Genomic DNA, 13734 nt, shown 5'->3' with positions numbered 1-13734 from the left:
TAGACTAATGATTAGACCTTAGACTTGACTTAGGACTAGATTCTAGATTTATGCCAGGACTTTAGACTAGACTATTGACTACAATACTGATTAGAATATATACTAAACTATAGCATTTTAGACTAATCTATATGTTCTATAGACCAGACTTTAGACTATACTTAAGATTAAACATTATTAAACTAGTCTTTAGACTAGACTTAGGACTAGATTATAGACTATACTAAACGTTGGACTAGTCTTTACATTAGACTTTGAACTAGGCTTTGTAATAGGAATTTAGACTACTCTTTAGGCAAGGCTTAGGACTAGACTTTAGACTAGACTTTAGACTAAACTTTAGACTAGACTTTAGACTAGACTTTAGACTAGACTTTGGACCAGACTTTAGACTAGACTGTAGACTAGACTTTAGACTAGACTTTAGACTAGACTTTAGACTAGACTTTAGAGTAGAGTGTAGACTAGACTTTAGACTAGACTTTAGAATAGACTTTAGACTAGACTTTATACTAAACTTTAGACTAGACTTTAGACTAGACTTTAGACTAGACCTTAGACTAGACTTTAGACTAGACTTTATACTGGATTTTAGACTAGACTTTAGACTAGACTTTATACTAAACTTTAGACTAGACTTTGGACTAAACTTCAAACTGGACCTTAGGCTAGACTTTATATTAGACTATAGAGTGTAGACAAAACTTCAGACTGGACATTACACTAGATATTTTAGCAGACTAAAAAATAAACTTTAACTAGACTTGAGACAATATTTCAGACCAGACTTTAACCGAGTCTTTGTAGTAAATTACAATCCAGTAGCACCACCACTGTATCCGTGTGCAAATGATTCATTTCAAAATGTGTCTTCTAAGAGCCTCCATAATATTTCTTATTTAAAAAATTATAAAATTATAAATTTATATATGTTTTCAATAATCACTTTATATATCTTTTTTTTTTTGGATCTTGATTAATAATTTTTCTTTATTTTTTGGCTGACAAACAGCAGCTGGCCAAAAAATGTTAAAACATCAGCAAAAATAATATAATTAATTATAAACAAATCAATTAAATAAAGCAATATAGACAAAAATAACTTAAGGTAAAATAAAAATATAAATTATGGTAAATTATGAAAAATTATTTGAAAATTGAAAAAAGGCAAATAATAAATTTTAATAAGATCTTTCAGTGTATTTTGCATATTTTTTTCAATAGTACAAAAACGAAAAAAAAACTGGAACATTTGTGTTAAATGAAAACCATTCTGACAGTGGAATGGAATTTGAAAACTTTAATTGTTTAATAGAATTGAGTGTGTTTGTGTGCGTTTTGAGAAAATAATAAAATTTATTTTATTTTCTAAAAAAAAATTAAATTGAAACCAAATGAAACGTAATAATATGCTATTGCTATTGTAAACATCACATACTCATTTCTTGCATAAACAATTTTATTTATTTTCTTTATAATTATTATTATTATTGTAGTATGAAGAAACATGTGGCCGATTATAGACTTAGACACACTGCAGCAATTAACAATAAAATACAACATTTTGTTGAAATATGAAATTTTCATGAAAATTTTTCACACATTTTGTTAAGAAAAATAAACAAAATTGTAAATTTAAATTTTACAGTGGGTGAAGAAAGCTTAAATTCAAAGTAAATGTTTTAAAAGTGAACACTGAAATTGAAAAGTTTTTTAATTAATTTTTTTTCTCTTCCACTGTAATAATCATCAAATTCCTTACTGATGTTATTATTTCCCAATATAAACGTTAAAATGTTACAAATTAAATAACATAAATAAAATAAAACAAAAAAAAAACTAATAAATATGTTAATTACTATTTGATTTACATGGCTGCTGCTGCCCGTTCCACGACTGTCTGGCTGCTTGGCTGACTTTGAGTAATTTTTTATTTCTTGTTTTATTTTTTATTTTTTGTAATTTCATTATCAAATTGATTAATTGTCTTCAAGTATTAAATCAAGCATAATGAGACAGACAGACAAACACATTGTGTATTTGTTAAAACAATGTAAACAAAATAATGATTTTCAAGTGAAGTGAAGTTAAATAAAGATTTATCTCTCTACACTCCACTCAAATGGACACAATTTATAAAGATAGATGAATGACTCTAGCAGAACTTGCTGCAAACTGTCAACTTAAGTGGGGAGCAGTTAATTAGAAACTAAACAAATAAGAAGTTATAATTTAAATAATTTAAGAAAAATATATATTGAAAATATTTTTTTTAAATTTTAATCAAATTTCTTGTTTTTTATATGTTTTTCTACAATACTTTACATAAGGTAAACAATGTAAATAATATTTAATTTACATTTAATTTACTTTTAATTTTAAGAAAAAATTAAATTTCTCTTAAAATTTCAAAAATTATCCAATTGTTGACATTATGTAAATTATGTAAACAACTAAATAAATTATATTAATAGAGGTAATTACACAACAGCATTATCAAAAGGAGAAACCAATATTTAAGCTAATTTTTTTAATTATTTACATCGTGTAAATATTGTAAAGAATCCCATAACACATGTAATAATAATAAATTTTCTTTGAAATTTCTTAAAATTTAACTAAAATCTATAAAAATGTATTTGACTAATAAACAACCAACAGGTCGTCTTATTAACTTCTGCACTTTAAAATAAAGAAAAAAGATTGATGATGTTTTAGACAAACAATTAAAATCATTTTTTTTTCTGCACTTCAATACCTTGACAAATTTTTTTGTTTAAGACAAGAGAAAAAACAAAAAACAAAATAAATACCAACAATTTGAAAACACTGTCAAAGTAAATGCATAAATTTAAATACAAATAAATTGTACACGAAACAAAATAGAAACAAAGTTACACCGTTAAGAATCACTTGGTTTTTGTTGTTGTGTTTAAAAAAAAAACACACAACAAAAACTTTAAAACAATAAGAAGAAACAAAAGAGAAAAAAAAAACTAGCGACGAAGACACACCTTAAAGTGATTTCCGGTGTACTAGATACTCACTGAGCTTAATACAAATCCAAAAAAAAAATACATAGACAAAATAGAAAAAAAAAAATACATTAAAAATAAATTATTATTAAAAAAATTTAAGAGACACAAAACTTCAGTCAACAATTATTCACAGCTACTCAATTTCAAACATTTCAGACTGTCAAACGGACGGACAGACATACAAACTGATGGGATACAATTTACTCTCTTAGACACCGAATTACCAAAGAAACGTTCGGTTTCAAAGTTATGTCAATTTAAATTAACGGAAATTAATCGAAAATGTGATTATTGAGTACAACAATAGAGTTGTTAATAGCAACAATACACGAGTAGAAAACTGTTGTTCTAAATGAATGTATAAACATGTAAACAATTTCAGAAGAATGTTTAGAACATAATGTAAAGATGGAAAAAAAATACAAAAGTTCTAATCAAAAAATAATATAGAAGAAAACTAATTGAACTGTAACAAATTCGAATTCTAAATTACTTATTACTTTCTGTTTAAAAGGGTGTGCATTTAAATATTATATCTAAGATCAAGTTAGATACTTTCTCAGGTTTCTGAAAATAGTTAAAATCATAAGCAATAGATTAAAACTTGCTAAGGAATTTTCCTGAAGAAGTCTCAATGTCTTATCTTTTGGACTTAGATGACTGATTACAGTTTATTATTCCTTTATAATTGTTTTAAAATTTCTGATAAAATATAGAAAAACTTACATCTGGGTGTTCTCTGACAGGTACATAGACTTTTTCATTTAATGTAACCGGTGCTCCTTCTGGTTCTGGCAACATTAAAGGTTCTTTTTTAACGCCATTTATTTGAAATAGTGAGGCACGAACACGGGCAATTTCTGCAAAAAAAAGAAATAAAAAATACAAAATTACTAAAATGCTTCAAAATAACTAAAACTAGATATAGTGTAAAAAAATCAGATTTTTTCATATAAATATATGAACTAGTTACATTAGAATTGCTTGCAGAACTGATTCTCAGAAATATTGTTCTAATAGTGAAGATTTTCAATTCTTTACATAAAGTAATTAATGTTAATATTGATTAAACTGTTTATGTAAATAACTAACATTGCAAAAATTATAAATTTATCCAATTTTTCATTTCTGACATTATGTAAATAATGTAAATAATTAAAAAAAATATGTAAACAAAATGCGGTGTGTAAATAACCAATGAAATAGAAAACAAATATAAAATTATAGAATTATACACTTTTGGCATTATGTAAACAATGTAAAGAATTGCATATGTTATGTAATTTATATGTAAAGTATTTTATTGACATTTAATAATATAATAAGAATTTAAAATTAAAAATTTTTACACATTTGACATCATGTTATTAGCATGTAAATTATGTATTGAAATAATTTTCATAATTTCAAGTTTTTGATATTATGTTAAGAATGTAAAAATACATAATTGACCTTTTGAATCATTAAAAAAAATCACTATTTTACATTCCTTACATTACGTACATAATGTAAGAAATTTCATAATAATAATCAACAAAATTAAAAGGGATTTAAAATTACACTATTTTACATTAATGAAGTAATGTAAACAAAGTAAAGAATTACGTAAATTATATAAATAATATTTACAAAGTGATTTCCTATTTCACCCAGCAAAAGCTAGCTATTGGATTGTACTTACATAACCAATTACATTTCACCTACATTACTTTAAGGTACTTTTATAATTACTTACTTCATTTTGAGTTTTGTCGTATTTTTGCACATTTTATTAAAATGCTCTCAAGCAACTGTTTTTCACACACAGAGAAAGAAAAACAGCTAATCAGTGAAAACACTTTGTAAAAACCTTACTTGTAAGTACTTATTTAAGAAGTGATTTGTTAGCAAGCGTGGTATGTAATTCACTACAATGTGTGAAAATAATGAGTTAAAATGCTCTATAGCATTAAGCAGGGAAAGTGGACTTTTAAGCTCTTTAGCTGATTAACATCTTATTAGTAGGTACTTATATCAGTGATGATTTGTAAGTACTGAAAAATGTTTGCGAAGTCTGTTAACTTTTAATTAAGCAATATTTCATTCATGTCTTAAGGTAAATTATGCAACATACATTAAAACACCACAATAATAAACAAAACAATGACCATTTATAGTTGCAATCAATTTCAATGTTAAAAACCAAAATAATCTTTAATCTATAGAAACTAAAACATTATTACAAATTTCCATATTTAAATGAAAATTTACATTTGCAAAGAAAAAAAGTCGGTAAGTGTCGGTAATTAATTTTAGATTTGTAGTATTTATTTTTTATTCTGTTCTTTTAATAAAACTGATTTAATACTACAGAATAAAAAAACGAGTCTGAATATGCAAAATAATGACATTAAACTAAACATGATATGAGTCATATGAAAGAAAACTTGTAATACCTCCTTACAACAAGTGAATTAAGAAAATTTCTATATGTCAGTTATTGGTTTTTTTTTCTATTTTAGTGTTTAATTGAACAGTTTAAATCATTTATTATGGTCATTGTTTTATACTAATGGCTTAATTTTATACAATTTATGATTTAATTATTGTAATTAAAAGCGTTTAGCTTAAGAAAAAAACCCGCATGAGGAGGTGTTTGTTTTGTAAAAAATAATTCCTTTATGATTTTCATTATATGGTCATCGTTGACTTTAATTTTAACAAATAAAGTGTTTAATAATTTTTTGTATTTGCACCGGTTTGTGGTAGATTTTTTCTTAATTTTTTTTAATATAAAGGTTAAAAAGTTAATAAGTTTGTGGCTTTTTAAAAGTTTATTAATTAACAAGTTATAAGTTGGTAATCAATATTTAAATTTTTGGCAGCTATCGTGTATTATTTTGTTATAAATAATTATACTTAATACACTGTGAAAACTTAATAGTTTTTCTTGTAAAAAAAAACAGGTTTTTACCTTAAATTTAAAAAATGTGTCTTATATCTTACAATGTTGTCAGAAAAATGTTTAGGATATGTCTTACAATTTTTGTGTGTCATCATTGTCAGCAATACTTATTCTGATAACGTTTCAAAACAAAATTTGTAACTTCACAACATTGTTAGATATTTTCTGCCAACGTTGTAAGATCTGACAGTTGTGTATCACAGCTTTTGAGTCTCCTTTGTGCAAATTTCAATCTAAATCAAAGTTTTTTGTTATACAAAAAAAATCTGGCAACTATGAAAGCTATAATGCACTCTCACCTCTTAATTATGGTCGTTTAAAGTGTTGCCAAGTTAGTGCTTTCATATGATTATTATTAATAAAGTTAACTTTCAATTAAAGTTTTTTGTAATATTAATTTGTTGATATTTAAATGTTTTTTATGCTGGCGGCTATATAATAAATTTCAAATTATTTGAAGATAACCAATATGTAAGAGGAGTTGCCGTTTTAAAAATATGGCGCTAAATAACAAATGAAAATATGTTAAACTAAAATCTGCAACTCATTTTCAATTTGAACAAAATGTAGGTCACTTTAACCCCACAAAAAAAAGATTTTAATTAAATTTGCAATTAGTGTTAAAAGAAAAAAATATGTTTTGAAAATAAAAAAAATCTTTTGTTCTTTTAAACATCTGCATAACATCATATCGTAGCATATAGATATACAAATATTTATTATTTTAATTAAATACACACTATAAACATAAATTACTTTTCCTAAGTATTAAGAGGTCTTTAATAAAATCTCTAACGCAAATTGTAAAGCAAAGAAAAAATGATTTCAATGTTTAAGAATTTCTTTGAAAGTTTTTCAAAAATAAATTTTAAGTTGCAAATTAATTGAATTATTTTATGTTAAATGAAAATAAAGACAGAGAGAGATAGAGAGTAAAAAAAAACATGTCTGTTAAAAAAAGCAATAATTTTCAAATGTTCAATATGTTTTAGATTAATGATCACCCGCACATTTGACCTCAAATATGTATGTATATGTTAGTGGTTTTGTACTTCACACACTTGTTAAATGTACATAGCTGCTGTTGTCTCTTAGTTATTGAAACGTTAAATGAATAAATTATTTGGCATGAGGTAATATACCCTTTTAAATCACCCACTTTACTTGTACTCCATTTAATATCCCAGCAAAAAAAATAAGTAAAGAATTGTCAATTACTAATACATACCGATTGCATATAATGACTTACATATAATTAGTTACGTAAGTACTGAATATTGAGTTTTGAAAACAGGTTTTTTGAGTGAAAAGCATTATTTGATTCTCTATAAGATAAAAATGTAGTGGTGCAGTGAGTACGACAGCGAACTAACCAACAAGAGGCTCAGATTCGTATTCGGTTTTTGTAACTTCCTATTAGTAAGTACTTATTAAAGTAGTTACAAGTAAACGAGCGTGGTAAAGAGTTGACTGCAATCAATGTTAATGAATAAGTAGTTTCAATGCAATTTTTGCTGGTATAGTTTATTCTAATTCTATTTTGTTTTAGCTTAATTAACAAATATGTTTACAATAAAGTACAACAACAGTTCCACAATTAATTTCAACTTGGTCAACATGACACTTTATTGTGCGATAATATCGATTTTTTTATTAAATTTATTGCATATTTAGTTTCTTTTGCATTGTTTTCTATTGTTCTTGAAATCTGATGATGTTTTTATAATAAATTTATGTATAAAAGGTGTCTGTTTTTTTTTTTTTTTTTTTTAATTTATATTGTTGTCTTAAAATGTTTGATGAAAATCTTTACATGTTATATAAATTTAATAGAATTAAAAAAAACAGGTCACAAGGAGAAAAAGAATTGTTTGGAAATAAGTGGAATTGAAATTAATGGACGTATTTTGATTTCGTTATAACAAAATGATCAAAAAATCTCCATAAATTAGTTTTAGACAAGCAACATAATTGGCATCACTGTTTACATTTATGTCCCTCTATCACTTTGTGTCTTACTAGGTGTTGCCGAATTGTAATCTCAAGAATCTTAATTTATAGATATCATAATTTTTTATACACTTATTGTGGGAGTTCGAAACTAGCCGTGTATACACGGTTGTCAGATCTTACAACGTTAGTAGTAAAATGTGCAGAAAGTGCCATACAACGGTTGTCATAAAAAGCTTTACTGACAATATTGCATTATAAGCTGACACGGTTATTAGACATTTTATAAATATTTTTCTGCCAACATTGTAAGATCTAAAAACCTTGTATACATAGCTTTAGCATTAGTGTTTTAAAGAGAAGCTCTCTTAAAGATTAGTAAAGAAATCTAATTGGGATTACTACAAAAATCCTTTCCTCTTCATCGCTCCTATTCTGAGAGTACAAAACATTTTAGAGCATTTGTTTTGCCAACATTGTAAGATCTTACACCATAACTTAAGCATCAATGTTTTCATGAGCAACTGTTTTAAAGACTAGTCACTACAAAGACTTTTACTCCCTATTTCTAGGGTTGCCAAAGTCTATAGTTGGTATTTAACTGAATTTTCTATATTTCAAAATCAATTAATATTTTTACATAAACTTGGTTTTCCATTTAATGTTGATATCTCATACTCTTCCTATTAAAACAATTAATTAAGCAGATAAATAATTTAAAAAAAATCATTTAAATAAAAATTAAATAATTTCCATTAAATTAATATATTTTATCATTTAAATTACTGACATATTTCACACCTTATTTTCAGAAATATTCTCCACAATGTTTTTTTATATTACAAAAAGACTTTCAATCAATAAATCAAAATATAGATTATTTAAATTGAAATGAAAAAAAGTCATTGTTATTTTTAACAAAAAACCAGTAACAATTTGAATGTCATCATGCACTGACTAATGAATGATAAAAAAGTGCAATACTTAGTACCACACAAAATGAGGGAGTCATAGTATGTTTGTTACAACTAAAAATTGTCATTAGATCACTTTTTGTCAGTTACTCGCTCAGTCACTCACTCACTCGCTTGATTTAATAACATTCATGATCTCTGTCATATTCCCCTAAAGTTTGAAATTTGCATATGATAGTTAATGTTAAGCAATTTATTTTTATTTTTTTGCTCAATTGTTTGTTTATTCAATTTACTTTTATTTTTTCTAATGTGGGTGTTATAAAAATAAAACTTATTAGACGCCATCTATACTTAAGAAATAAACATGATTTGTTAAAAAAATAAACATTATTAACCAGTTTTCTTATGTAAATCTTTAAGATTTTTAACTTGATAATTATTTCCTTGTAGAAGGACATCAAGCTATTTGCTATAGGTATAGCTGGTCTGTTAGGTATGAAGTTTGTAAAAAAAAAATTGTTGAAACTATTAAACAATTTTGTTATAAATTGTTTTTATTGTTGTTATTTATTTTGTGTAATTTTTTTAAGAAAATTGTTCATTTAATACTCAATTTATCTTGACGCTATTGAATCATGTCTTGACATTTATTTGTTTCAAGTTGTGTTTTGTTTTTTATTTCATTTCATGTTAAACGTATTGACATTGACACTAATCTTTTGGCGAGTGCAGACTTTTAAGGAGCGATTGAAAAATAGTATTTTTTAGGTGAAATCTTTATTTTGTTGTGTTTTTGTAATGGTTGGCCATATGGTGTTTCGTTTGGTTCGATTAGGTAACCCAATAAACAATTTTTTGTTTTAATTTTAGCTAAAAAGAAAAAGCTCAAAGCTTTTTTGTCTAAAATTTTATTTGAGTGCTTTTAATGCTTTTGATATAACCCCAATAAATAGGTTATGAGGCTTTACCAGTAAATACAATTCGAATTAAAAACTTATACGAAGAGTTGTAGTAAAAAGTATGTTGATGCTTTTCATCAATAATTGTAAGAATTTATTCTCTCAGAAAGCTTTTGTAGTTTGAAAAGTTCTGCTTTTCATCAGATATTTGAAAAATTTTTCTCAATAAAAGCTTTTAATAAATACTTATAAGAATTTATGCTTTCTAGAGCTTTTAAGTTTGATACGTTTTCATATCTTCAGAAAAAAGCTTCTACGAAGAGTTGTTATTGAAAAATACACTCTCTATAAAAGCTTTTAATCAATACTTGTAAGAATTTATTCTCTCAGAAAGCTTTTGTAGTTTGAAACGTTTTCATAACTCCGGAAAAAGGATTTGGTAGTGAAAAGCTTGTACGATATTTGAAAAATAAATTTTCTCTTCTTCATAATCCTTTCTTTGAAAGCTTTAAAGCTTTCCATAAAAACTTATTTATGAGATATTTTATTTGTTTTTAAATTCTGTTCATATCAAATAAAAAGTTTTTAATCAGATATTCTATTTGGAAGTATACAGAGCTTTCAAATCGAAAGCTTTTTAAATTTTTTTTCAAAACAAAACGTTTAACCGTCAGAAGTCTTCACAATTCTTTGTACAAAATTGTATTGGCAAATTTTTTATTAACTGGGTTTTAGTGGCGCTTAACTCTTTTTTATCGTCAGTAAATCTGTACATTTTTTCTGACACATGATTTTTTTTCTTACTTTAATCCTGTTTAACTCTAAGATTAAATGATTTTTTCGTAGTGATAATTTTGTTATTATTGCATTTTTTTTTTATTAAATTATTTATGTTTATTTAATAGTAAAAATATTGTTGGTTTTTAAACGTTTATGCCAATTGTCAAAGTCATAAAAACAATTCATGCTTAAATTATGACATATTGGCAAGAGTGGGTCACACACATAAACCTTGAACATGTGGCGGCATAAAAATATTGTAAATGTTTTTTTTTTTTTGTTTAATATGAACATAATATAAATTTGTTTTTGATTTGGTTTATTTGGTCAGTTGAACGTAAATATTAAGTAAAGAACAATTAACGGCAGCCGTAAGGCAGGGTATATAAAAATACATAAAAAAATAAATAATTTAAAATAAAAATTAAAAAAAATATATTTTAATATTTTTTCAAATACGCGGCCTATTCTCTTTGTAATAAATCACTCTTTAAATCGATTTAGATCTCTAGTTTTATTGCCACCTTAAAATGTTTCAAAATGTTTAAATTATTTTGATTCTTACTATTTTTTAAATCATTTCAGCATCTTCTGTTTATAAGATTTATTAGAAAAGAATCAATTAAATAAAAAACGTACGTGATCTAACTTCTTGAAATGAATCATATGATATATACACATGTGTATTAATTAACCGAGAGTAGACCGGTCTCTAGTTATTTCTCGCCTCTCTTTTTTTATAAATTTATTATTGTTAGATTATTCAAATTGTTTGTATTATTTTCCTTTAACTTCTACAAAGAAAGACTTGATTGTAATTAATTAAAACAAAAGTCGCGTTTAAGCTTTTGTAATTAGTTAAATGCCTGGCAAAAAAATTTCCTCAATTACATTTATTCTTATGAATTTGCCGCTTTAAATTTATTAAAATTTTACCTTTTAGAGATATAACTAGATATAGATAGATTTTTTTCTGAAAGTAGTGGGTGTTTAAATTTGTATTTGTAAAATGTAGCCGCTTTTAAAGTTAAAATAATATTATTATTTTTTGAGTAATAGGGTCGGCAGTTTGTTTTTTTATGTAAATTAAATTTATTTGTTGTTTCAATTAAGTTTTAATTTGTTAGAATGTAAATGTTGGCGCGCTAAATGAAAATGGCTAAAATAAGTAAATGTAAACAATGAATTAATTATTATATGGCTAAAAATGTTAACAAATAATGAAAATAAGTTTATTCATTTGAATGTCAAAGTTTTTATGCAAAAAAAAAACTTTGTTTAAAAAAATATCTAATTTCTTGCACAAAATATGATATTTAGAAAATTTTTGGATTTATACTGAATTCAGCATTAACCCAAAACTATAAACTATAGACTAAAACTGAACTAGAACAGAACTGGAACAGAACTAGAACAGAACTAGAACAGAACTAGAACAGAACTAGACCAGAACTAGAACAGAACTAGAACAGAACTAGAACAGAACTAGAACAGAACTAGAACAGAACTAGATCTGAACTAGAACTGAACTAGAACTGAACTAGAACTGAACTAGAACAGAACTAGAACTGAACTAGAACTGAACTAGAACAGAACTAGAACTGAACTAGAACTGAACTAGAACTGAACTAGAACTGAACTAGAACTGAACTAGAACTGAACTAGAACTGAACTAGAACTGAACTAGAACTGAACTAGAACTGAACTAGAACTGAGCTAGAACTGAACTAGAACTGAACTAGAACTGAACTAGAACTGAACTAGAACTGAACTAGAACTGAACTAGAACTGAACTAGAACTGAACTAGAACTGAACTAGAACTGAACTAGAACTGAACTAGAACTGAACTAGAACTGAACTAGAACTGAACTAGAACTGAACTAGAACTGAACTAGAACTGAACTAGAACTGAACTAGAACTGAACTAGAACTGATCTACTAAATAAAGTACTGAAGTACTAAATTTCTCATGTTTTAAATGATGTCAATTTAGCGTATTTCATTAATTAAAAGAGCAATGAAATCTTCTAGAAATCCCTTTTTATTTTTGAAATTTTATTATAATTTAAACAAATTTAATTATTTATATGGTAATTACTAAATTAACACAAAATAACAATTAATATTATTTTAAATGATAATAATATTTTAATAATTTTGTCAGGTTTTTATTAGATTAAAAAAAAATAACCAATTGTTATTTTATAAAAATTTATTAAAAATTCAGTTTTTTTTCTTTTCATTAACAACAATTATGAATTAAAACAATATAAAAACACATAGTATTTGTGTGGAGGATTTATTTAACAAGAAATTAAATTTATTCGAATATTAAAAACTTTTAACAATAACAAATTAAAGTTGTTTATTAAATTGAATCACACACATAGTCTCCCGACCCTATTTTGGTATAACAAACCAAATAAGGCACCCGACTTTATAATTTAACTTCTATAGAATATTGTGTGTAGGCTTATTAAAGTGATGAATTTTTTTTATTTTTTTTTTTTTTTCAATTTCAAATGAAATTCAATTGAATTTTTTTATTTTTTTTTTTTCAATTTCAAATGAAATTCAATTGAATTTTTTTTCATGTATTTTTTAATTTAAAGTCAATGCATATATGACGCATATTTAAGAAATTTTTTTAAAACTAAAGATGACGTTATTTTCAAAAAATATAACAAAAAACAAAAAAAAAACGTTTCTAAAATCATTTTCAATATTAATTAATTAAGAAAAAAAAGAGCTAATATTAAAATTTCTTACATTGTAACAAATTTCCTATTTCTTAATTTTCAAATTAAAGGGTTTTTGTGTGTGATAAATCTTGTGAATCATCTTTACAATCGAATCAAAATTAGTCTTCTTTTATATTTATTTGTTGTTTAAGGCATTCAAAAAAAGCTGTGAGCTCTTAAAAATATTTAAAATTAGCATATTGCTGTCAATAAATTGTCAAATTTATGCCAATAAAACATTTGCCAAAAAATACTCAACAGTTCAAGAAAACCAAAATTTTTGTTTTTTTCATTATTAACAATTTTTGTTTGTTCATGCGTTTGCTTGCACATAAATCTTAACAAAATGCAAAAATAAAAAAATATATTTTTAAATGGATGGCTAGCTAGGGCTTTAAACAGTTAATACGAACTTTGAACACCCTTTTTTGTAAATTATTTTACTTGTTCCTTGAAGTCAAAAG

The 13734-nt window shown here is 25.0% G+C and overlaps 1 protein-coding gene across 3 annotated transcripts in view; it reads right to left on the bottom strand.

Annotated features, from left to right (window-relative positions):
* The window catches only part of LOC111690640 (protein held out wings), a 73601-nt gene that overhangs the window by 24140 nt on the left and 35727 nt on the right, over positions 1 to 13734 (bottom strand). For all 3 annotated transcript variants that reach the window (XM_023453171.2, XM_023453172.2, XM_023453173.2), the window contains exon 2: positions 3765 to 3898. In XM_023453171.2, coding sequence (XP_023308939.1) covers positions 3765 to 3898 — 134 coding nt within the window. The remainder of the gene's footprint in view (positions 1 to 3764; positions 3899 to 13734) is intronic.

This window comes from Lucilia cuprina, chromosome 4 (genome assembly GCF_022045245.1).
Source record: "Lucilia cuprina isolate Lc7/37 chromosome 4, ASM2204524v1, whole genome shotgun sequence".
NCBI lineage: Eukaryota > Metazoa > Arthropoda > Insecta > Diptera > Calliphoridae > Lucilia > Lucilia cuprina.
This window is presented reverse-complemented; position numbering and strand designations above follow the sequence as displayed.